The sequence below is a fragment of the Calliphora vicina genome, chromosome 1, assembly GCF_958450345.1.
Source record: "Calliphora vicina chromosome 1, idCalVici1.1, whole genome shotgun sequence".
Classification (NCBI taxonomy): Eukaryota; Metazoa; Arthropoda; class Insecta; order Diptera; family Calliphoridae; genus Calliphora; species Calliphora vicina.
Window position 1 is genome coordinate 167052027 of NC_088780.1, and position 27737 is coordinate 167079763.

A 27737-nucleotide genomic window follows, 5' to 3' on the forward strand; every position below is an offset into this window, starting at 1 on the left:
GAATGCGAACGAAATCTTTCATTCTATATTGTGAAAACAAGCAATTAAAACCAATATAGAAAAAATTACAGCAACTATTATTAAAGAGAGTAACCATTGTAACGACTTGTTTTCTTATTTTTACATTCTTTACTACTTTTTTATATTTTCTGATCGTTATATTGAGCGTATAATTGTCGAAATGTTCGCTATATAAGGTTTTCAATGTTAAAAATTTGGTCGTTTGTTTGATTTTGTTTGTTTTTTCTCATCATTCGTTATATCGAGCATACAATTTTTGAAACGTTCGTTATATAAGGTAGACAATGTTACGAATTTGACCGTGCGTTAAATCGGATTTTCGTTAAAGTGAGATTCGTTATACCGGGATTTGCCTGTATATAAAACTATAGTTAAATATGAAATTTTGTCTTTCTATCATGATTGCAACCCGTGACGACTTGCGATTTAGTTTTGTGGTGCATTTACAAGGGGAAAAAATGCAATTTTTTCAGTTTTTGTAAAAATTTTGCCATTAAATAATTACTTTTGCAATTTAATTTAAAAGAATCGATATGTGTACGTAATTGTCGTTCTAATAAGACATAAAAGACAAAAATTGGTTAAAAATTGTTAAAGTTATTCAAAAATCGCCAGGCCATTAACGTGTCTCAGGCCACTAGAACAAGAAACGTAGGAACAAAATTAACATATTTTGAGAAATATTAAAATAAGAGCTTATTTTTACTTAAAATATATACATATTTACTTGTATATGAGTTTTTGTCTTCGTAGGATACCCTATTAACCTATTCGCAGGTATGACCAAAAACATTATTTTTTTTAATGACAGTTTCAAAACTCCAATTTCAATTTTTTCAAAAATTTTTTAAACAAATTTCAGAATTTGTTGATCATCACTTGGGGATTTATTGTCAACATAATAGGGAATAAAAATGTGAAAAAATTATGTCAATATCTCCTATAGTTTTACCGTTCCTGCGATTTAAATTTTGCGATTTTCGAGAAAAACTAATTTTTTGGCCATATTTTGGCGAATGAGCCGAATTTCCTTACTGTTATGATTTTTAAGTAAAAGCTATTCAGAATATTATAGTCCATGTAATTTTAAATATAGTGTGAAAGTTTTACTAAAATCGGAAAACGTCAACCATTAAAACGAGAAGGTCAAAAGTCAAATTTTTCAATATTTGGAATTTCTCATGGAAAAATAGCAAAATGTTATATATTTTTGGGCCGATTTTGACGAAACTGAAGTCTAGTATTTATAATAACAGCACAAAAATTAAAATTAACCCTTAATAGCACTTGAAGTTTTGGGACACTCTAACGTATATATGTATCAAATGAGAGATCGAGAGGACTATTAAATATTGATTGGAACTCCAAGAAAGTTCTAGGTATTGGCAAGCAAAACTGTATCCAGGAAAAATCTTACAATTCATATTGACTAGAGTTTTGGTTTTATACATATTCTTTAAATCGATTTCATCTGGCTTAAAATCGAAACCGAAGAATTACAATTATTGCTAGATTTTCGGTTTTTTCTTTAGAATCAAAAAACTGGCTTTTTATAAGATAATTTGAAAAAAAATCAATTTGGATGGTAACAGCGTGCCTAACAGTGGATAACATGATTTTGGATTCTGATAATTATGCACCTAATTGTTCTCCAGCATTTAACTATCTAAAAAAGTACGATTTTTTTAAGACATACACAGATCAAAGATTTAAACAGTATTGAGCGTAGGACTTAAAAATTGGAATTTTTTAAAATGTTTAGATTTTATTTTGAAATATTTGTACAATATAAATTTATTCAAGGTATTGGCCATTGTTAGCTATGACCTTATTCCATCTTTCTGGCAACATATGGATTCCGAGACAAAAGAACTGCTCATCTATTTAGGCCAAGAACGAATCAAGCCAATATCGGATATACTGTTCGTATCCTAGCGGATATACTGTTCGTATTTCTGCTTCGGTAGAAACAAATAATAGTTAGACGGGGCAAGGTCTAGACTATAAGTTAGGAGAGCCAAAATTTCCCAACCACTTTATTCTAAATAGTTTTTATCATGTATTACAATATATGGCCAAGCGTTGTCATGATGAAATATTACGGTTTCATGTCCGGCTGCATATTCGGGGCGTTTTTCAGCCAATGCTCGCTTCAAACGAATCAGTTATATTCGGTACACTTTCCCTGTCATGGTCTGGCCAGATCTTAGCAGCTCATAATATATAGTACCTTTTTGCTCTCACCAAATACAGAGAATTACCTTAGCGCCATGGATATTTAGCTTTGGTGTCGATTCGGCTGGTTGGCCAGCCTTCACATACAACCTCTCACGTATTGAGTTATCGTAATAGATCCTTTTTTTATCGCAAGTAATGGTGCAAAAATTATTTTTTTTTATAGCGTTCAAACATCATTTCGGACATGCCAAATGTGTATCAAGGTCTCTCGACTTCAATTTGTTAGGTTCCCAATTTCCCTGCTTTTGGATGAATACTGCTGCTCGAAAATGTTTTGAAATTGCTGATTGAGTAGCTCCTAATGATTTTGCAAGCTCTTGTTGAGTTCTACAACAATCTTCGTGACGTAATGCATCAAATTCTTGGTCCACGAACGTGGAGGATCTTTGTATTCTGTGTTAAAATCACCACTTCTGAACCGAACAAACCATCTCTAGCTCTTTGAAACCAATGGAACACATCCACCATAAGCTTTGGTGAGCAATCGGTGTGCTTCATTGACATTTTTTTTGTTAATTAACCCTCCGTTACTCGCAACTGATCTGGTTGATACAGGCAAACATTGTTTTATTGTAAATTTTTTTAAACACCCTTAATTTTAGCTATTTTTTGATAAAATAATATTTTTACTGCAATTTTGTTTGTATTACTCTTTTAAATACATTGCACTTAATAGTGTTTTTATGTTTTCGAAATAAAAAGTAAAGAGATTATTTTCAAACACGCCTATTTTTATTAATATCAATTTGATACATTGCGACTAGTCTCGACTGAAAATGATTGCGACTAACGGAGGGTTAAAGAAGTAAAGCAAAACTTCCCGTATATGACGCTTTGTTGGTACAAAATTTGACATATTCGAAGCAAAAAAAAACTTTGTTGTTTAAACTATAATGTTCTATTGCAAAATGAGAATAAATGACAAATATGTACCCTTTAAAATGACATATAAGTTATTTAAAACAAAAACCACGTTCAAAAGATACGCCATCTAATGTAAATCCCGAATTTTAAGCACAAAATATTGAAAATTGTTTTCGAAACTTTTTACTTTTGGCGCTCAATTAAAATATTCATTACTGTGTCAAATTTCGAATAATCAAATTATTCTCTTCAATTGATTTTTTAATACTTTTGCCAAGCTTTGCATTTTGGAAAGCTCCTTTATAAAAAGCTTATTATGAACTACATATATTCATTACACAGTGCAGATATAAGTATAAACTGTGTGTGTTTACCTAAATAAATATTTCATATTGTGCGTACAGTGAAAAGCAAAATAACATAAGCCCAACTCTAGATATAAAATTAAAATAAATACATTTTCTATTAAATATAAAGCAGCATTAAAATACTGGTCATACAAAATTAAAAAAAAAATCTTCAAAATAACTAATTTCAAACTACAAAATTACTACATTTATGTAACTCACTGTACATGTGGAGCAGAGCAAGTAAGAGTCTGTATATGTACATATCTAAATATATCCGTTTGTTAGTATCACGGTATAGAGATTACCACCATATTGACAATGCAGGGAATAAGTATTTAGCATGCGACTATAAATAGTTATTGTTGTTGTTGTTTCAACTACCACAACTACTACTTAGTACTGCTGCTATTAGTAACGATGAATTTTGCCAGAAGCTGCTGATGCTACTGCTACTGTTGTTGCAGTAAAAAGTGTTAAAGAGATTTAATGTTGTGGCAATGTTGTTAAGTAAACTTTGCATAAAGAATTGGTTTTTAATATTGCTGTTGTTGTTCACCGACACACACACACACTTACACTCTCATAAATATAAAAAGGAGAGAGAGAAATATGAGTTTGTTGCTGCTGTGGTCTTTTGTTAGTGGCTTAAATCGTGCGGTATCTATCTATACCTTAACTATTGCCAACAAGGTAAAAGATGTTGCCATTTCTCGTACGTAAATAATGTTATTAGAACAGATTATCGATAAATCAAATCATGCAATAATTCTGATGTTTTTTTTTCAATTTCTCTCCATTTTTTTTGCATTTTCATTTTAATATGGTGTTGGTATGGATATTGTATTGAGAAGGAAATTGAAAGTTCATTGAGAGAGATGTAGGAAGTAAAAAATAAAAACATAAATATTTATGGCCTGAAATGAAATTTTGCAAATTGAAAAATGTTTTGCTTATTGAGGTGTGTGTGTGTGAATAAAGTGAAAATAAATAAATAATAATAAATGAATATTTATTGGAAATTATAATAAGATTTTAATTTCCCTAGAGATCAATACTTAAGGAATATTTATGGTTGAATTAAGACTATATTTCATAGTAGTTTATACTCATTCAATAGAAGCTGTTGATGACAAAGTTAACCAAAAATTCTTCACAATTCTTTGAAATATGACTTAAATATGTATGTATATTCAAATCTTCTCAGAAATGCATAACTAAGTGGATCTCTTACTTTGAAACAACCTAAAAAAAACTATTGAATTGAAGGGAAACTAACTAACTAACTTACCCTTTTCTTACCAAAAATTTCATATCGTGAGTGGCCCCTTAGAAATTTTCCCACATACATGATTACGTATTCAATTTGAAATTAAATACAATTAAGATTTAGCACGTTCTACCAAGTGTTATTTGCCATTGTTACATTAATAGTATTTTTGTTTTATTTGTTGTTGCTGTCGATGCTGTTTGCCATTCAATCTTTAGTCATTCGATATTTTTTTAATGCAAAAAGTAGGGAAAAAATAAAGAAAAAATCTTTTAATTTAAATATGAAGTGGATTCTATTGATTCCCTCAAGCATGAAACCATTAAATGTTTATTGTACGAAATCAGTAAAGCATATAAATGGCATGTTTGCATGTATGTTTGTACATATATACACACATACATACATACATATGTGCATATATACAAATGTATATAAATAAATGTGCATGTGTATTTGTATTTATTGTAAGCAAGCGTGTATATAAAATATTGAAAACACATTAAGATCAATACACGATTGTTATACGTATTTAAACGGAACAAAATAGCAAATATTATTTATTTGTGGTGAAATAAAAGAAAATTGGAAAATCGCTAGGAGCTTAAAACGATATCGATAGAGTAGTCGGACTTAATCATGCATGCATGTGTGTGTAAGGAAGGAAAATATTTATTTATGAACAACTTAAATAGAAAATACATAAATAAATCAAAAATTATTAGCACAATACCACTTCACAAATACTGAAAAAGGTCTTTATTTTTTCAATATAATCCAAAACTTGCTGCTGACACATTTTTCATATTCATTTCTGCAACATGTTTTCTAGCAACATTTAGCTGCAACATTTCAAGCTAATTTTTAAAAATATTCATTAAATTCTACTTCATTTCCAATTGTATTTCAAAAGTTTCTAATTGTATTTCAGAAATTTCCAATTATATTTTAGAATTTTCCATTTGTATTTCAGAATTTCCCAAATGTATTTCAGAATTTTCTAATTGTATTTCAGAAATTTCCATTTGTATTTCCGAAAACTAACAATACCAAATTTCTGAAATACAAAAAAAAAATTTTGAAATACAATTGGAAAATTTTTAAATAAAATTAGAAAATTCTGAAATACAATTAAAAAGTTCTGAAATATAAATGGAAACTTCTGAAATATAATTGGAAATTTGTGAAATTGAATTGGAAATTTCTGAAATATAACTATAAATTTCTGAATTTCAATAAGAAAGTTCTGAAATACAATTGGAAACTTTAGTAATACAATCGGAAATGATGTAGTAAGAGTTATGTATATTGATAAACAATGAAAGTAATCGATGTGTGTTTATTATCCGGTTATATGAAACCCTTGTTTTTCTTCACAATTTAGTTTTTAGTTAATTTAAAAACCGTTTAACCGGCAACATCGATTAACCGAAAAACAACATTTTTAATTAACTAAAAACGAAAATTTAATTAACTAAAAACGAAAACGGTTTTCGTCGGTAAACCGATTGTATTTTAACAATATAACTTTTAATAAAAGTTAATGAATTATTGTTAAAATTTGCAATTGTTACAGCAACATGTTTATAGTAAAAATGTGGCAGCAAAGTGATTATAGTAAAAAATGTTGCAGCAAAATGTTACAGCAAAATGTTTCAGCAACATTATAGTGAAAATGTTGCAGCAAAATGTTACAGCAAAATGTTTCAGAAACATGTTGCAGCAACATGTTTATAGTAAAAATTTTGCAGCAACATGTTTATAGTAAAAATGTAACAGCAACATGTTTATAGTAAAAATGTTGCAGCAATATGTTGCAGCAACATGTTTATAGTAAAAATGTAGCAGCAACATGTTTATAGTAAAAATGTTGCAGCAACATGTTTGTAGTAAAAATGTTGCAGCAACATGTTTATAGTAAAAATGTTGCAGCAACATGTTTATAGTAAAAATGTTGCAGCAACATGTTTATAGTAAAAATGTTGCAGCAACATGTTTATAGTAAAAATGTTGCAGCAACATGTTTATAGTAAAAATGTTGCAGCAACATGTTTATAGTAAAAATATTTCAGCAACATGTTTATAGTAAAAATATTTCAGCAACATGTTTATAGTAAAAATATTTCAGCAACATGTTTATAGTAAAAATATTTCAGCAACATGTTGCGAAAAAAAATGTTTCTGCAACATGTTGCGAGAAAAAATGTTTCTGCAACATGTTTATAGGAAAAATGTTGCAGCAACATGTTTATAGGGACAATGTTGCAGCAACATGTTTATAGGGACAATGTTGCAGCAACATGTTTATAGGGAAAATGTTGCAGCAACATGTTTATAGGGAAAATGTTGCAGCAACATGTTTATAGGGAAAATGTTGCAGCAACATGCTAATAGGAAAAATGTTGCAGCAACATGCTAAATAGTTCCGGCTGGTTGCTAATTAAAATCGAGAAAATCTGCTCACAAATGGCTGAGATTAAGGAAGAAACCGGGACAACCTCGATTTTTAATCTATATCTGGATTACTTAGTCATTAATATAGGCAATATGGATATCTAATGATAGATATTTCAAAGTCCATTGCAACGATGTATATAAGGCTATAGTAATTTGGAGTGGATCAAAATCGGCAAAAACTATTTTTTAACCCGAATTTTTTTTTACCAAAAAAAAATTTGGAAAAAAATTAAAACAAAACAATTTCGAAAAAAAGTTTTTTTAAATTTTACTTTTTTTAAATAAATTTTTGAATATTTTTTTTCTTTAAGTTTCGAGTAGAATGTGATGATGTTATAATAATTTTATTGATATTTTCCAATATGACCTTTAGTTTAAAAATTTCATATATAACCCATTTTTTTCTCTCCCACTGTGCACTGTATAATAATGTAGAGTATGTATAATATTATACATATTTGTGAATATTTATAAAAATACTTTTTAAATAAATTAATCTTTATTAGCTTTAGTGAAACATATGTATTTTTGAATAAAAAAATTTACATTTCCTGAAAGAACCAACAAAAAAAAAAAACACATGGAAATTCTTCTACTTATACGAGCATGAGAAAACATATTGAGAGCCAAGCATTAGAAAAACTGAGCTGAATTTTAAAAAGATTATTTTTATTACATAATAATTGAAGGGTTATGCAGGCTTTTCGTCATTTTAGGATTTATCCTTTTTATATTCACACACAAATTGCATAAGTTATAAAAATAAATAAATTTAATTTTTGGTTTTATTTTGTTAACATGAATTCAAAATATGTATGTATTTCAAGGTTTTTGTGGATGTATGGAAGTGTATGTATGTAACATTTCCTTTTTACATAATGCTGCATGTAAATGATAAAACATCTGTTGAGAGGACACACAATTTTCGTTTTATCTAAAACTGTTTTTCTCGTTATATTTCCCTGCTGATAATTTGCAAAGGAAAAAGTAGAGATTTCTTGAGATGTGCAGTAAGTGGAAGAGTAGTAAACAAGCCTTGTTAGTATAGAATTGGAAAAAAAATAAAGGAGAAAGAGGGAAAAGAAAATATTAGGAAAATAAGTAATAAAGAGATAAGCTACTCAGGATTATAAACAGATTTTCTGTTTTTCAATTTTTCTCCTGCTTTTAGGGATTTTGTTTTTCTAATAGTAAAAGGGTGTAGCAAATAAGAGGGGTTGTGAGGAAAGCCTTTGGAAATGTGTTAAATTTTGAGCTAAAAAATGATAAGAGGAATTTTTACTTGGAAGAAAATAGCAAATGCTTTAGTTAACATATTTTTTTGTAGATTGTTAGCTTTGCAGTGCAATCAAAAATTTAAAACTGTTACTTAGAATTGCATAGTTTTGTTGATTTGAATTTATGAGGAAACCAGGAAAGTAACTTTGGCATAATTTCAAATTGGTTATTTTTATGATACTTATTATTATCATAAGTTCATTGGCATTTGTTAAAAAGTTTTTTTTTGAAAATTTAAATTATTTTCTTAAGATTTTTTTCAATTTCAAGTACTTTTCTCTTTTTTGAAGGAAAATTGTTTTTGATTAAATCTCAATCACAAACTGTATCAATTTGTGTACTCTTAAGAATGCACCAGTGTGTGTGTGATTCTAAAGGATTTCTTTCTTTACAAAATTCATATCTTAAATCTGTTAAGATGTGAAAAAGAGAATAAAAACTTCTTAAATCTTTCAGTTTGCATGAATATGCAAAATGTAAATGGTTAAAAGTGTCATTTGAGCCAAGAGAGAAGAATGTTTAACATTTAAGTCACCACATATTTAGAGTAGAGTCAGGGATAAACAATTTAAAATGTTTTCATTTTTACTTTTTTCTTATGGTTTTCTCTATCAAATGAAACTGATTTTATCTTGATGATCAGCTTTATTGAGGCGTTTAAATGTAAATACTTCTTCACAGCCCCCTTCCCTTACAATGAACCATGAACAAGTCTTTATTTTTTTATGTGACTTTAGCATGTCTTTGAATATTTCTGGGAATTTTATGTTTATAGATATGAAAATAACAAAATATGATAATTTGGCCAAGACTTGTTATGGATTTTATATGGTCTGTGACTATGAATAACAATCATGTTGCAAATCAAAAAATTTATAATAAAATGAATGAGTAATTTTGAGATGTTTACTATTGTCAATATGTTTTGCATTTTATTACTTATTGTGAAGAAAATTGATATTTGCATACACTTTTATTTTGTTATGGGAAGTTGAGGAAAAGGCATTCAATAAAATCTTAAAAAGCAGACACATTCATATGAATTTTAGATCGCAAATATTTGTATGAATTTATATTTTTAAGCTTGAATATATTTATTAATCTACAATATTGAATTACTCATACATATAATAAATTTTGTTGATCATTAGATTTAATGTAAGGTTGAGCATATTTTTAGCTCTTTAGAAAATCATATGATGTTATTTCCATAAATTTGTTTTGAAGATTTAAATTTTATTTTATGGCAGTATATGTATATCCTCATAAAGAGAGATATGTAGTTTTTACATTATTAAAATCGAAATTTCTCGAAAAATGTGGAAAATAAAGTGTGTTTCAAAATGTAGACAAAGTTTTAATTAAATATTGGGTGTATGAGTTAAAAACTGGGGATTTGTTAAATTTTTCGATTTCGTTTTGAAAAATTAGTTTTTCAAGGTCATTGTTAGCTATGGACTTTTCCTATCTTTCTGCCAACATATGGATTCCGAGCCAAAAGAACTGCTCATCTTTTCAAGCCAATATCGGATACTCTGTTCCTAAGTGCCCAGAGAGAGCGTTCTGCATTGATCGAAATGGTTAGGCAAAACTTCCCAACAATTTCATTCTAAATAGTTTTCAAAAGGTAATTCATAATGTCGGCTGGCTGTCCATGTAAAACTTGTGCGCAGAGTACAGGTCGCAATTTTGAAGATATTTCGATGAAATTTGGTACATATTATTTTTGGCTGAAATCAGTCCATTATTTCACCTAGCCCCCATACAAATGTCCTCCCGAAATTGGACTTTATCGGTCATAAATCTTTAATTTATATATGTATCTCCACAAATTCTGCTCCAAATAAGTTTTATATACACAAAATTCATGTCACCAAATTTTGTTACGATGGGTCCATAATTAGTCATAGCTCCCATATAGACCCGCTTCCGAAAATAGCTTTTACGTGCATAAATCGATTAAAAATGTTGGTATACAAACATAAATCACACGACCTAATTTCATGGTGATCGGTCCATAATTGGTCATAGCCCCCATATAAGGCCCACTTCCGAAAATCACTCAAAAATATAAATTATTGAAATTTTAAAAGAAAAATTTTTTTGCGCTTTTACTTAGTGTAGGGTATTATATGGTCGGGCTTGACCGACAATTCTTCCTTACTTATTTTTTAATTGTTTTTTCGAAATAGTTTTTTAATTTTTTTAAAAAACTTTTTCAAATTTTTTTTTGCTTTTTTTTTAATTTTTAAATTTTAAATTTTATTTTTTTGGAAAAAAGAATTTATGATAACAATAAATTCAAGTTAAAAAATATTTTCCCGATTTAGAAAAATTGTAGGTCCAACTTACTATAGCCTTATATACATCGTTGCAATGGACTTTGTATGTATGTTGAAATCAACTTTCCGTAGCCACCAAGAACATGATTGATACATAAATATGTCAAGAATTCTTCAGGCTCGGTTGCTAATTAGAGTCGAGAAAATCGGGCCATAAATAGCTGAGATCCCATAAATAGCTGAGGCCGACATTTTTTTATCTATATCTGGATTACTAAGTCATTAATATAGAGAATATGGAAGTCTAATGATAGATATTTCAAAGTCCATTGTAACGATGTATATAAGTTGGACCTATAATGGGTCAAAATTGGAAAAAGTATTTTTTAATCCGAACATTTGTTTCCACAAAAAAAAAATTTTGTCATACATTTTTTGCCACTAATAAATTTAAAAAAAAAAAATTCTTTGGGAGATCATTTTGCATAAATTTAGACAGAAATCCATACAGTGACATGTTGTGGTTGACCAACAAAGTCTAAGGCCCGTTTTCTCAATGTATCGACAAACTGCCTGTTACTAAATGTCGACATAAATTTATTAGACCGATAAACTGTCCTTTAACAATTTTGTTTTTCTCAATATACCGACAAAAAAGATTATTTTCAGTTGGCAATACCTCTCAAAATATATGTGAAAGTTGGGAACCCTGCCTTCAATTGACAACATGTTTACATAAATCAGCTGTTTACATAAATAGCTTTTGAAATATTCATTATCCTCCATGTCTGCCAGGTAGTTAGGCCTGGCATGATAAAATTTTTCAGCATTCACTTGGAACTCATGTTCTTCGTATTCATCCTATCCTCCATCAAATTAATGTTAATTCCTCTATTAAACTTTTGTTTTTATAAAATCTATTTAATTTCGTTTACAAAAATACAAACACATACAAACTATGAACAGCAGTCAGCTGATTGAATTTATCTGTACGATATATAAATAATTGGCAGATGAGGTCTGGTTAGCTTTGCGACAGAATAGAAGCAAATGAGACATTGCGAAAACCAAATTTCTTTAATCTGCAGTTTTTCGTTGGGAAAAAAGATAATCACCTAATGAGAAAACGGTCCTAAGTGTGCTTCATGATTTTTATGATTTTGCTAGAAAAATCAAAACTGTGGCCGGCAAAATATTATTCATTATTGAATAAAAATACGCTTTTTTTTTCAAAGAAATAATAATAATATTCACAGAATGAATTTTATTACAAACTGAAAACTGAAATATTCACTGATATCTAACGATTATTTATTATTCATATTCTATAACATTCAACTTTAATAAAATCCATTGAAAATATTAAATTAAGTTTATCAACCATCTCTTGCCTTCCGCCTTAATTTTCCGCTTCAAATATTCATGCAAACTACATGCAGAAATAATGTTGAAAAAAATATGAAATTTCAATTATACATCCTGTTATTAAAACTTTCAATTCATTTTTGCCATTAACCTTAAGTGTCAATAACTATGTCAATTAGTTTCATTCTATTTTATTTTTGTTTAAATTTTTTTTCCAATGTTCGTAAAAGTTATTATTTAGTTTGTTTTTTATATATATTTTTCCTCATCATATATTGGTATTGATTGGAGGAAGTAAATTGAACAATGCGAAAAAATTGCTGGCCAAATTTGGTTAACTAAAAAAAAAACTTGGTAAATGCTTGCAGAAAAGTTTAATTAATTTTAAGTTTGAGCAACAAATTTTAATAATTCCTATGATGGAATAATTAGGAGAAAAGAAATGTTAGAATAAAAGAATTGGAAATGAAATAGAGTTTAAGTACACTGATATTAAATAAATAAATTCTATTGCTTTGATATACCAGCACCGGTACGTATGAGTAATAAACGTTTCAACAAGTCCATTAAATATTAAGTATACGCCTGTGTCTTATTAAATTTGTTAAATAATGTATTTTCAATTTTCTTTATGAAATTTCCAGCAGAAGAGCACCTTTAACCTTTACTTCACTTTACATTTTAAAACACATATTAAGTACTTACTTAGTTCATTTGCGTGTATGTTCTTTACCTTAAAAGTGTCACAAAAACATACTACACTAAAAAAACATGTCCTGTCATTTGCACATTTATTGCATTTTAGCAAAATAAAAAATAACATTCTACTTAAGTTTTCACACTAAAAATAAGAAAAATGTAAAGCAGAAAAAACAATAAAACTTGAGGCAAAATCTATGTATTTCTTCATATGAGAAATTCATTTTTCTTCATGCAACGAGCACTTAAAATACTTATGTATGAAATGCAAATGCTTTACATTTACAAATGTAAAAGAACTGTCTAAAATGTCTATTGGGTTCCAATATCTTTTAGCTGCAATGACTTAATATGAATTTGGCTTATAGCATTGAAATTGTATTTTAAAAGATAAAAATGTTTTCATGTTATTGATAAAATAGGCCATTTAAATTATATATTTATGGCTTTATTAAAGTAAACTAACAACAATTAAAATAATTGTTAAGCAGATGTTATGTGTCCTTTTAAAAGTTTAAATTTAGTGGCATTTTGCAATTATTAAAATTTTTTTTTTTATTTACATACATTTATTTATGGTTCAAATGTAAATATTTTATATTTCAAAATGTTCGCTGAAATGTATCATGTGTACAAATAATTAAGTATTTTTGCATTTATTTGTTTTTTTTGTTTGTAAAACAAACATGCCTGGTATGCATAATAGTCATGAATGAGAGAGAGAATCATGTCAATTATTCATAAACATGCCTGATATTTTGTAATCAACGCCTAAATGTATGCAATTTTCTAAATTTAATATTTTTAAAAGCATTAAACCATGAAATTTAGTAAGTGATTTAGTTTAGTCTAATGTAATGAATTTATGAAATTCTAAATTGATAACTGATTCTGATTTAAGCAAATATTATATTGGAAATATTGGTATAAATAAACTAATATTGGACCACAACAATAAGCTAAACAGAAAACACTATTAATTTTGAATATTTGTTGGCGGCTGCATCACAGTTTGTTTAATAAATTGGTTTCTACTAAACTAGTGCACAGTTAAATTTAAAAAAAAATCTATTTGAGATTCAATTTAGAGCGGCATTTTGGTGTTTATAATACCCGCCAGGTGGCAAGTTGGGACTGAATATTATATGGAATATAAAAGAGGAGATATTAAATTAGCTGATAGTGAATAATATTCGCAGAATGCTACAGGTTATAGCCTATACAAAATACTGTAAATAAATATTTCCATAAAATTGTTATACATTTCGCACATGATCAACAAGAGGCAGAGTTGGGGGTAGTGCACTAAATGTTGAGTGCAATCAACATTTCACTAGCACTAAATATTATTTTAAAAAATATATTTTTAACTAATTTTCATCAGCTTTAGTGGTAGTGAGGCTTATATTTTTATCACTAATATTTTTTAGTGATAGTGATATTTTTTCAACTATAAATCAATTGAGTGGTAGTGTAGAAATAAGCACTAAACTCAAATAGTTAAAAAATTTAACAATAACTAAAAAAAAGCTTCAATAATTTTCTTTGCACTAATATATTCAAAATTAGTGATCATGAAGTTATTTCAGTTTAAACTAGAATATTAAATATAAAGATGCTTGTTGAGCAAGCTTAAAAGTGTTTTTCAGCATCCGAAGAAATAATAACACAAAAAAACACTGATAATGTAGGATTCTTAGATTTTGGGGAAATTGACAGTAAGTGGAAAAGTTATTGAAGAAATTACTTAGTTTATTAACATCTTCAATTTAGGACCTTCAACCTTTGTGCAGAAAGATTGTATAGAAAGTGAAATACGTGTGTTCCTTTTAAGCTCGGACACTGATATTTGCAGTCTCAACAAATATCCAATAATAAGGCAAATGTTTTTTTAAATTTAACACTCCTTTGGCTTCTTCTGCTCCAGTAGAGGGGTTATTTTCTTTTAGTGGAATGGTATATTCTCCTCGGAGAAATAAATTAAGTGATTCGAATTTCGAAAAGCTTGTTTTACTTAAAGCCACTTATTTCTCTTTTTATTGTAATTTGTGTATTTATATACCGCTTTTACGTTTTTTCCTTAAATATATTAACTTAATCTATGAATAGAGTAAAACATTTCTTTGTTGAAAAAAATAGTGCAGGAATATTTTTTTAACTAAAAATTTTAGTGTAGAAAAAATTATTTCATTAGGCTGCAAAAAAAAATATTTTAACTATTTTCAAAATATTATTAGTTAAAAATTTTTAACTACACTATCACTATTATTGATTGAGTCTTATATTTTTCAACTCATCACTAAACATTAAAAAAATTAGTGAATTATTTTACACTACCACTAACTATTAGTGATAGTTAAAAATTAGTGCACTACCCCCAACTATGACAAGAGGGTATTAACTCAAAATTTTTAAAATTTCACTTTTTTCAAGAAATCAACTAACAACATCAATATCTATCTACTGTAAAATGTATTCCGATTACTCCTTCATCTCGAAAACAACATTTGAGACCATTTTCGTGATAATGTAGTGACTACTTTTATACAACAAAAAGGTATTATTTTAAGTTAATACAAAAGTTGAAGTAGAAATGCATCGTATGTTTTCATAAAAAAGATATTATTTTGAGTTGAGCCTTTATTCTTGTTAAAAATAATCAAATTGTTTTATTTATATTTGGTTGTATTATGAGTTGATACTGTTTTGTTGATAAAATTGGTTTTACTTTATGATTTTAATTCGAAATGTGACTCTTTTTATAATAAAATTGTTCACATTTTTTCAGAAAAATGGTGTTAACTCAAAAAAATGATTTTTTTTTGCAATAATTGAAAAAAATTTAAAAGAAAAACAATGTAATTATATTTTTAAATAGAATTTACATAATATGATGTCTTCAGATTTTCAAATTCTCTAAAATGTAACCGCAAACAGTTTTTATCTTCTACTGAAAATTTTAAAATTTTGAGTTAATACCCTCTTGTTGATCAAGTGCGATTTGGAAAATTTAAAAATATACATTTAAAAGTCCCAGATTTTTTTTAAATATTTGTGGTGTGAACAAATTTAGACCGATCTATTCTCAACCACATTGATCTCTTTAGCGGGAAAGTACATCATATTTACGGCGCAAAGTGGCTCAGGAGCGTTTTTCATAGACCAAAACTCTGTAAGTTTTAATACGATAGAGATATTTTAGAAATTTTTTTGGATTTACAGATATTTTCTTGAATTGTTGCGTTGTTGTTGAAAAATTTAAAGCTAGAGTTGAACTTTTAATTTTTGTTTTTTTTGCATCAGCTTTACTTATAAGCTGATAAAAATATGTGGCCTCGGTGTCATTTTTGCAAAAAAGTGATAATTTTTTCAGGCTCATAATTTGGAAACAGTTCGGAATTTTGATTAATTTCTGAGGCAAAGTTTTAGCCCTTGTCATAAAGAACAAAAATTGTGAACATATAAAATCAAAAAACTTCATATTCAAGATCAAAATCGCAAAAAACTTATAAAAATTCGAAATAACTTTAGAAATAATTTTTTTAAGGTGCCTAAAAGTATGCTTTTGTTTATAATAAATTTATAGTTTACGGCCCACAGTGGTTCAGAAACGTATTGTTTTGGCAATAATTCGGTATCTCGGGAACTATTAGAGATATTATTATGAAATTTCGCATGATTGGAGCTGAGGTGTTTTCGAGTTGATGTGCAGTTGTTCAGCTTCCTAGGGCTAATGGGGGCCAGTACGTGGCCCCTCAAATTTGGTCACCTCGGGTCTTAAATTTTTAAAAAAATCGCCAAAAATCCATTTATGATCCGAATGAGCTGAAATTTAAAACATAAATAGTCCTTCAGAAGATCTACTAAAAATGCGCTTAGACGTGTAGGTTGTCTCTATTAGTTGAAGAGATATTTAGGTTTATTGATTTATTTTTTTTAATTTTGATCGATCTTTTTTAGTTATAGCAGGCTAACGGAGGGTCGAAAAACGGGCAGCTGAATTCCGGTACAAAAATTCCGGAATTCAGTAAAACGTGCAGCTGAATTTTTAATAAATCGTTAGCTGAGACTTCAGGCTTTAATTCGGGCTAGAGGTCGTTGGAGATCAATAGGTACAATCCATAGAAGTTGGAGAAAATAAACATTTTTGGACAATTTATAGTAGTAAAAATGTTTTTTTTTAATTTTCAAAATTTTTTTATTTGAATATATATCATTTATAACATCCAAGTCTATAAAAAAAATCATTATAGTGTCATTACAAGAATATTTTAACAGCATGAAGCGATAAAAGGTAGCATATATAATACGGTCATTTCAAACGCATTCACTTAGGTCACCTTTGAATGTATCTGGACAAAAAAGTAATAAAGATATAAGATATAATATGTGTGGCACATGATAATTAGATTGTTTATTACAAACTGTGAAAAAATCAGGTAAATCAGAAGACATAAAAAAAAATAATTAATGCCGCCCTTGAACCAGTGTGCGGCCCAAAACACTTAATTCCTTTAGTTTTGTTCTTACTAACTTGTATTGACCTACCTAAACGGTGTTAAGTATCATTTCTAGGAAGTTCATATGTTCTATAAAGTTGTTTATTGAGATCTTAGGTACATTTTTGTTGTTGATTGTTTCATTGAATTTTGAACGGTTTGCGGTTGACCCTGAATAGGGGAAAAAAGGTAAAACATCGAAAAAAATTGAAGATGAAGTTTTTTTTATTTTATAAGTTGACAATTTTTGTTCTTTATGAACAGGGCTACAATTTTGCTCAGAGAGTAAATGAAAATTAGGAACTGTTTACAAGATATGAGCCTGAGAAAATTATCACTTTTTTTGCAAAAATGACACCGAGGCCCCAAATCCATAAAAAAGTGCATGCTTTGGGCAAAACTGGGAGACGCAGGTCTTGTTTTTTGATCATTTATCATGTAGTGGTGTCCGTATATGGTTATTTTTTTTCGAATTCCACTGTGTTATCGATGTCAGAAAATAATATATAATGAAATATCCTTCACCATGGCACCCAAGTTTGTCATTCCGTTTATAATTTCCACATTTTTCATTTGCGATTCCATAAAGTATATATATTCAATAAAGCCATAGGCCCTTGTCCGTCTATATAAGCATGAAACCGCGGCTACATCAATTTTTTCACCTACGATTTTTTTCATACAATTTTTCTTTAAAAATTTTTGTTCACCAAAAATTCGTTTTAATATTATTCTTAAATTATATTTTGATGAATGGTATATAGGATTCATCGCTGCTGAATAAAGCATTCTTACTTGTTTTAATAGGATTTTTTTCAATATTTAATTTTAAAATTTCTTTTAAAATATTGTAACTTCATATAAAATGTGCAGCCATATAATCATTATCTGATTTGCAAAAATGTTCACTATTTGATTTTTAGATGATGGAGAACAATTTAGTCCATAAAACGCAAAATAAGGGTCACCCTAATACATATATGTGTATGAATACATTGAAATCAGTGTCAATGGGGGAGACAATTGTGTGTTTAACAAAATGTTAATGATGTCGTCGTTGGAATTGTTTAAAAGACATGCAAACTAATGCAAACTTCTAGTATTGATTGATAATTGAGGTGGTGATTGGGGCTTTAGCTATTAACATATGTCTGAATATATAGTTATAGTTTGCAAAATCATGAGCAGACAAACGAGTGCATGTAAACATGTTTATTCTTGGATACTACGATTTGTAATAATTTCTAGTTTGCATGCTAAAACATTAAACAATGACTCATGCATTTCAATAGATAATGTATAAATAATGTTAAGTAAGTATGCTTATGCTCACCTGAGTACACTTCAACACCTGTTTCTATTTATATGTGAATAGAGGAGGTGAGAATATCTAAGACAAATTTAACACCTATACTTCAACAATAAACAGGAAACATTGGTGTCCTGTTTGCTTATATCAAAAGTCAACTTTTATCTCTTTGCATAAGAAGTCAAGTTTAATCTGTGTACAAGTTGTTTTCCAAAGAGTTTTTCAACTTTAAAAGACACATAATTGGATTTTATTGTTGTTGCGACAAGTATGTTTAAAGCCTTGATGTTGTGTGTTTATCTGGTTTTTTACAATTGTGGTTTTTAAATGTGTAGATGCATATACATACATATATACTTAATACATATGGTTTACATGTGTGTTTGTCCTTAGAGTACATGTGTCCATGTATAACATTAAGTCTTGGTATGAGTGAGTGTGTGTGTATGTGTTTGTATCTCTGTAGTGTCATGTAAATTGTAATCCAAATATAACACCTGATTTTATGTAGTTGCATTTGGAGACAAGTATTTTATAGTCATTTATCTGTATGACGATGTGAATGTTTTTTTGTAGATACAATACATTTAGAAGGTTTTGTGTTATAATTTATATGTTTTATTGAGGTTAATTGCTTGCAATTTTAATTAATTACACAGGTGACTGAGAAATGGTGTTTTTAATGGCAATTCAGGTCACACTTTGTGATAATTACAAAATTGCTAAAGCAACATTAAATTTATGCCATAAATAAAGTTTAATTTATTACTATGCTCTTAGAACTTTGTGTATTTTAAACAGAGATACGCAACTAAACCTACAAACTGGACATTTGACAAATTTTGTTGAAGAATTCATACATGATATTTAGCTGAAACCAAATTTTTCAAATAACCAGTTAAATGAGGTTTTGACGTACAAATGCAAAATGCAGAGAGGGACGTATTAATATGAATTTGCATTTATATTTCGCGTAAATGATAGATTTCAAATAACATACCATATTCTTGAGGCATTCCACTTCCGAAATTCAATTTAACGAGCATAAATCCCATAAAAAATACAAATTAACAGAAAGAAGTATCGTATAGAAACAAGTCACGAGACCTAATTTCATGGCGATCGATCCATAATTTGTATTAGCTGCAATATAACGATCACTTCTGAAAATCATTCATTGAAATTTTAAAAGAAAAATGTTTTAGCTCATTTACTCAGTGTAGGGTTTACATGTTCGATCTTGACGATCATACTTTCTTACATTTTTAGAACCAGAGTTATGAACCAAATTGTGAGGTAACCTACAATTTGATATTTTTCAAATTATTTTTGTAATTTTCTTTAAATATACTGCAGATAATACGAGTATATCGTAATTTTTATAAAAAACATACAAAAGTCGGTGTCAGTCTTTAATATTGTTACGAAATTGTACTTGAATTCGAATATATTTTGACGGCTGATTTATAGTTACATAATGCTATTTGAAAGCAGTGCCTCTCAAATTGTAATATATCTGTGGGCATTATTAACATTGAATAGGGGCTTACAGTTGATCATTGATCGTAAGTATGGCAACGCTGAATATTTGTATATTCGAATTCGAATATACGAGCTTTGACAGTTAAAGAACATTGTAGAAAGTTCACCAGAGATGGCGTGTTATAAATAGTGGCAGAGTCAGTTAGTCAGTTTATCAGAGACGCTATTCGAATATATGTGCTGTAGTTTCAAGTGAATTCATGTACATTATAAAGTGTGTCTGTATTTCTGCGAATTTATAAACGTGTATAAAAAACACTGAGTGACTATTTAATTCTGTTGTTGTACATTTTAAATAAATAAAAAGTTGTTACAATTTTATTTGCAATCAAAAGTATCCGGTTTATTTAAAGGAAATAAACCAACGTTTTGAAAAGGTTAAAACGTAACAATATATTGGTAGTAGATATATAAGATTCGGCAAAGACTAATATAACACTCTTACTTGTTGTTTCTATAAGCGAAAATATCTATATACACAATCGAATCTTTCGATTGGCCACAAGTACGGTTGACACAATGAATATATTTGCTATGTGAATAGTGATTGATGGTTAAATTTTTTGAAATATTAAATCGTCCTCTATAATCTTCAAATACTGCATTTTGTACCATTTATATTGCTATCGAACGTAGTTACAAAATGTATCGTTCTTAGTTGGTTTTTATTGCAGCATTTTTTCTATTTTTGGTGTTTTTATTTTTCTTTAGTCAACAATGTAATCGATAATTTTTGTATTTTTTTTGTTGCATTGTGAATGTTTGTACATTCAAACGTATTCTACAGTTTAACGTTTAGTATTAAACACACTGCTTTAAGAATATTAGGATGGCCTCCCAAAAAACTCTATCGATGTTGTAAGCTGAAATCAAAGTTTAGAGTGTTTTTACCATAGAGAAAGAGTCATAGAGCGGAAACTAGAAACAAAACAAACAAAAAAATACTCAAAATCATCACCCAACACCAGTGTTGTTTGTGTTTGCTCATAGTTTTCAATTCAATCTCACCACTTAGGTATTTAACAACCGAGTTAGGTCTTTGACATTTATCTAGTTTTTTCCAGTTTCCGCTCTATGAATATTTCTCAATGGTTTTAAGCATAGAATAACATAGAGACGAGTCGTTATAGTCAAAAACCTAACTCTTGTATCAAAAAAATACACGTTAGTCAATGTATTTTGTTGTTGTATCAGACATATGATATGCTTTATTTTTGTTTAACAAAATGTAATGTTTCGTCTCTATGGTTTTAACATTCAATATTGTTTTAAGTAAAATTTTTATAGTATTTTCCTATTGGGTTTCTATAAAATTATTTTTTTATCCAATTTTGTTCGAAGTGAAATTTTAAATGAATTTTTCGAAATAGAATATCTTTTTTTGTACAATTCTATTGTATTTTACACCGTTCGATAAGTTTCAAAATGCTTCATAGGATATCGTTTCGATATTGTTATAATATCTTTTAGTTTTTTTGGTTTCGTATGGTTTCTGTACAATAAATACGACAAGGTTTTGTAAAACCTCTAAAAACCTTTCTATCATTTGATCTAAATTTGTTCAGAAACAACTAAGACTTTAATTTTAGTGTGGCCTTCTTATTCTGTATATTTCATTGTTTTTTCAATTGTATATGAAATCATTTTATATCGGTTGTTTGTAATAATTGTAAAAAATACAACCAATAATATACATAAGTAACTATCAAGCGTTTTTGCATGGCTACGAGAGCCTCATAATCATTCTCCGTGACACTTAGAGTTCTTTGAGAAATAAAATTCGAGACTTGTTACCAACACTTTTAGTTATTTCTGTAAATATATTTGTAAATTGTGTTTGTTTTTAAGGCGGACAGAACTTGAAATTGTTAAAAATAACATAAAATAGTAAGTTTTAATAAAAGTATTTTTTTATTCGGAAAAATGTCTTGACGAATCTTGGGCCACATTTTCTAGCATTGCTGGCAACAATTTTGGCATCCAAGGCATCAATTGTTTATCATCATAAACCAGTGACTTTACGTGGCCCCACGGAAATAAATTGAGGTGTTAAATCGCAAGACCTTGGCTGTCAATTATGGTACGGTGCGCCATCCTGTTGAAACCAAATCTGGATCGAATCAATGTCATCAATATTTCCAAACAAAAAAACATTTGGTAACGATTGACATTGAAAATTAAGCTCCGGCTTAATTTTCCATGAAATAACGTTCGATAATGCCATCAGCGTATAAACTTTACCCCATTTTTATGGATGTAGAGTAACTTCGGGTATTGTGGACTATGCGTCTAATGTGGACCAGTGTCTTTTTTCAGAAACTATTGAAGGTATGATAAAACTGATTTGTCGTACATTTTACAATTTGTTTGAATCGACAATTGCACATCTGCTTTCATGAGTAATTGATATATTGGCTTTTTATTCTTGTATTGAAATTAATGCGACAGCTCAACATTTTTTTCGGCTCAAGTAAGAAACAAAATTTGGTACAGTTACTTGGTAGAATTTAATGTTTGGTTGTTTTATATAGTTAAAGTGGACTCGTAGTTTTGCATATATTTGGTAAGAATTTAAGCACATTTAGATTATTAGGTAAACATAATTGTTTACCACTGTAGCCCAAGTTCGTGTAATGTGGACCACTTAAATTACTTGATTATGTACTACTGGTCCACATTACCCGACAATAACTATGTACTTTGTATGCCATCTATCTAAGCCAAGAACGCGACTTTTTAGTTTGTATTAATAATAATATATTAAAATTAAATTTTTTAATCATTCATGATCAGCTGATTCATGAATTTTATGTATCAAATACTAGTCCACATTACCCTCATATAGTGGTCCATATTACCCTCCAATTTTTTTAATGCTGGTTTTTGGGTTCCTTTCAATATTTTCACATAAATTTTTTATCCTTTGACGTAAAAAATTTTCAACTGCAAAAACAATTAGAGAATACATTAGCTAATTTATTGCTTCACAACTTTTTTAATATCCATATATATTGTGGCCAAAATTTAGAAAAAACAAAACGGTAGTCCACATTACCCGAAGTTACTCTAATGTAGTCTTTTGGGTCTGTTGTGGATTGGTCTCACTCCACTCACGCAGCAATATTGTTATTAACAAACCCTTTAGCCAAATATTTGACTAATCGCTGAACACAAGAAAGTTGAACGAATCGATGACTAAGTTTCAAAGATAAATATTTTAGCGTTGTTCAAGCTTCAATGTATTCATGATGATTTGCTGGAGCGCAGTATAACACTTTGCTTGACAGTTAACCTTTCCGTAAGTTCTATCGGGCATAAAAATACACCCTATATTTTCAATTCAATGAATATATTGAACAAGTAACTTATACACTAAACACATTGAAATGCAATTTTGCCCAAAGTCATGGAATTTTTTTATGGGCCCCCAAGATTTGGGGCATCGGTGTCATTTTTGCAAAAAAGTGATAATTTTGTCAGGCTTGCAAAAAGTTCGGAATTTTGATTTACTCTCTGAGGCAAAGTTGTAGGTAGCCCTTATCATAAAGAACAAAAATTGTGAACATATAAAATCAAAAAAACTTCATCTTCAAGATCAAAATCTCAAAAACCTTTAAAAAAATCGAAATAAATAAATTTTAAGCTGCCTAAAAGCATGCTTTAGTTTATAATAATTTAATAGTTTATGGCCCAAAACACTCAATTCCTTTAGTTTTTTATTACTAACTTATATTGTCCTACTTAAACGGTGTTACGAATCATTCCTAGGAAGTTCATATGTTCTTAGATCTTAGGTACATTTTTGTAGTTGATTGTTTCCTCGAATTTTGAACGGTTTGCTACCTATGGACCTGAACAGGGGAAAAAAGGTTAAAAAAATGGAATTTTTGAAAGTTTTTTCCGATTCTGATCTTGAAGATCAAGTTTTTATGACAAGGGCTACAAGTTTGCCTCAAATTCCGAAATGTTTCCAAGATATGAGCCTGAGAAAATTATCACTTTTTTGTAAAAATGACACCGAGGCCACAAATCTTTGACAAAACTGGGAGACACGTGTCTTTTTTCGGTCTTTTATCACGTAGTGAAGTTCGTATATGGTTATTTTTTCGTGTTGCACTGTGTTATCTAAGAGCTATTGTAAACATTATCTATTTGTTGAGAAGTAGCATTTCGGATTACTTTCACAGTCATTAAATCATATTTGCTTACATGTTCTAATTTAGACGAAATTGTATTTCTCAACAATTGTGAGTTAAATAAATATATGGGCCCATAATCATAGTCAAACACTAAAGTCGGTTCTTTTTAAAAACAAGTTTAAATTAAAAACCCGCTTTATATTATTTAACTATAGTCAAAATTAAAGTATGTTTTAAATTGAACCGACTTTAACTGGGTGCCACCTCAAATGTAGAAAATGTTTTCATACAATATACAACAAAATACAGACAAGTGGCACCGCTGAACAGCTGACATAAAAAATTAAAACAAAAACCAAAAAGGTAAACAATAAAAGTAACCGGGACAACTAAAGAAAAAAAGTTTTTTGTGGTGGAAAAATGGAAAAGATAAGATTAATATCATATTTAGAATATTTTGGTACTAATTTTATTGATAACTGTTCAATAATTGCAAAATATATGCCAAATTCTTGTAACTTAATTTTTTTACTTTTTGCAGAACTGTTTTACATGACGAAGAACAGCTGATGCTGTTGTTAAATGAGTTAATAACAGCTTCAGCTTGTTTTATATTTACAGTCGACTTTAACGTGAAAAATATACTTTAACTTGTCTATGGTAGACCTAAAGTCCACTCTTAAGTAAAGACGACTTTATTTCTATTAAAATATACTTTATTTCTGACTATAATTATAGGCCATGATGTTTACAGAATATCATAGACAATTAAAGATTACTGAAGAAGAGAACATAATCTATTCCCTACTGCTAAGTGATTTCTTTTGAATTTCGTATAAGTAAAATTTTCATTTTGTTTTGCTTTTGGCAAATACCTAGAATTACTAATATTAATAATCTAACTCTAGGTGTTCATATATGAAGAAATAATAAAGTTGAAATAAATTATGTTTCCTAATTAAATTTAATTGGAATAAATTTTATTATATTTCAAACAAATTACTTATGGAAAATTAAATTTGTAATTTGTGCAGCATTTTAATGATGTAAAATTATATGCGTGCAATTGATATTTGTATATGGTTAGCTTAGTGAGAAAATGTGCCAACTCCACTTTGTATGAAAATTGAGATTTTAATTCGGTTCTACTTGACCGATTTTGCCCACTTTAAATGCCAAAATTTGTTTGATCAACAAAGAAAATTGGGTTTTTTGGGTGTCCTATAGAATTTGTAAAAAGGGACTTATCACTTATGCACACTAAGTGAATAAGTATTCATTATAAATATATTTATATATAAAACTATGTGTTAAAGTGGAATTTAAAAATGTGTAATTATTTTAAAAATAATTGAATTTTTTTGCTCTAGTGTTTTTAGCTAAATATATCTACAAATATCTACTTATTTTGCATTTAATTATGCTACGATTTGTGGCATTTGTAATTAATTATTTATAATGTTTTTCATTTACTTTTGTATTGCATAATCTATTACTTACATTGTTTAAAACCCCAAATTGTATGTATGTTTTTAATTTTTTTTTTCAAATTTTCATTTATTTACAGAAATATGTTAGCGAACTGTCTATTGTAAGGGATTGTGCTACTGAATGTGCTGAAAAAGGTGAGAGATAATTTTATTTTTGTTTTTTGTAATTTTAGGTATTCGTTGTGAAAGTTTTTTTTGGTTAAAAAATAGCCATGGGTATCTCAAAATTTAAAAACGTTTAAATTATTACAAAAATGCAGTTGGATAGCAAATGAGGATTTTATAAAGTTGTCTTTGATTTTTCTTTTAAAACATTTTGAAATTAGCTTATGTTTATGATTTTATCATTTGATTATGCGGAATTTTTTATAAAATTTTGTACAAATTAGTTCTAAGTACTCTGAAGTTATACTGCTAAGTATGGTCAAAATCGGGCAACATTTGTCCCTACGCCTCCCTCAGAAAATTACCTAAACATTCGTAATTTTCTTATAATAATTAATATCATGGCTAAATTGGACATAAGCTAGTTTTATATCCGAATCCGTCCATATATCACTAAAATATTTTATTGTTGATGTGGGGAACACAATATTCGACATCCTTTTTTGTCGGTAATATTTTTGTCTTAAAATTAATTTTCTACTCTGAGGTCTATATTTTCAAAGCATAACTTCTACCCTAGTGTTTTCAATTAAAAATAGATCGTATAATTCGGAAGTATTTTTCTATAATTGCATTCAATTACACAGAAAAAACTATTTCTTAAACCGTTTAAATTCAAATATTTGTCATATATTGAACTGGTTTCAATTATTTCATAATTAAATCAAGTATTCATTTGCTCAAAAACAAAATTTCTTGATATTTTCTATTGAATTTGGAGTTTTGAATTTGATTATTTTGACAATTGTATATACAATTTTCGTTATTGGTTGAATTTCAAATACAAAAATTATTGAGTAGATAATTTTCGTAATTGAAAACACATTTTTGTTATTTTTTGTGTTTCAATTACGAAATTGTCAATTGTCAAAATAATCAAATTCAAAACTCAAAATTTAATAGAAAATATCAAGAAATTTTGGCCATAATTTTGTAAATCGCGTCACCAAAGTGATTTTTATATGGAAAGCAAAAACAAAATTTTAAAAATTTGGTTTTGTTTTATATACAAAATTTTCAAATTATGAAAGGCAAATCAACGCTTGAATTTTGGTGCGTTTGTTCTGTTAAGAATTTGTATATAATTTTTCAAATTTTTGTAATTTTGTTTTTGCTTTCCACAGGGCCTTTGTTTTTGAGCAAATGAATACTTGTTTTAATTATGAAATAATTGAAACCAGTTCAATATGGGATAAATGTTTGAATTGAAATATAATTTTTTCTGTGTTAATAAGCTTAAGGCTAATTGTGCAGGGTTTAATAAATAGCATTATTTTTATTCTCTTCTGTACTTTTAGAAATCTGGGAAACCCAAACCTATTGCTGCACCGAAGATGGCTGCAACGGTTCAAACACCATAGAGGCCTCAGCAGTCGTTATAATGTTGCCCTTGGTAATCTATATAGTAAATGAAATTATGAATATAATCAAGCAACAGCGTCGTTAAAATGAATTTTCTTTCAAATTTTAATTAAATTTAAATATGTTTTAAAAACTAATTAAACTATTTTAACTTTTACTTTTAAATTTAATTTTCTATGTTGGAACAAAACGAAATCTACTTTATAAGGGACCTAAAAACAAATTCTGATTTAAGTTCAAAACAAACTATGTACTGAATGTGTTTTTTTCTTTTGCATACTTTTTGTTTACTTTTTTAAAGTTTCTTTTATTTGTTTTTGTATTTGTTATGATTTATATGAATTTCTTTAAACTGAAAATAAAAAAAAATATAAAAAAAAAACTTTTGAACAGTCTTCCCAGCAATAAAT

General features: G+C 28.3%; 1 protein-coding gene across 1 annotated transcript in view; it reads left to right on the forward strand.

Moving 5' to 3' along the window:
- The window catches only part of LOC135954038 (uncharacterized), an 88822-nt gene extending 61410 nt beyond the window's left edge, over positions 1 to 27412 (forward strand). Inside the window, exons 2-3 of the mRNA XM_065504087.1 lie at positions 25878 to 25935; positions 27264 to 27412. Of these exons, the coding sequence (XP_065360159.1) occupies positions 25878 to 25935; positions 27264 to 27412 (207 nt within the window). The remainder of the gene's footprint in view (positions 1 to 25877; positions 25936 to 27263) is intronic.
- The last annotated feature ends 325 nt before the right edge of the window (positions 27413 to 27737 follow it).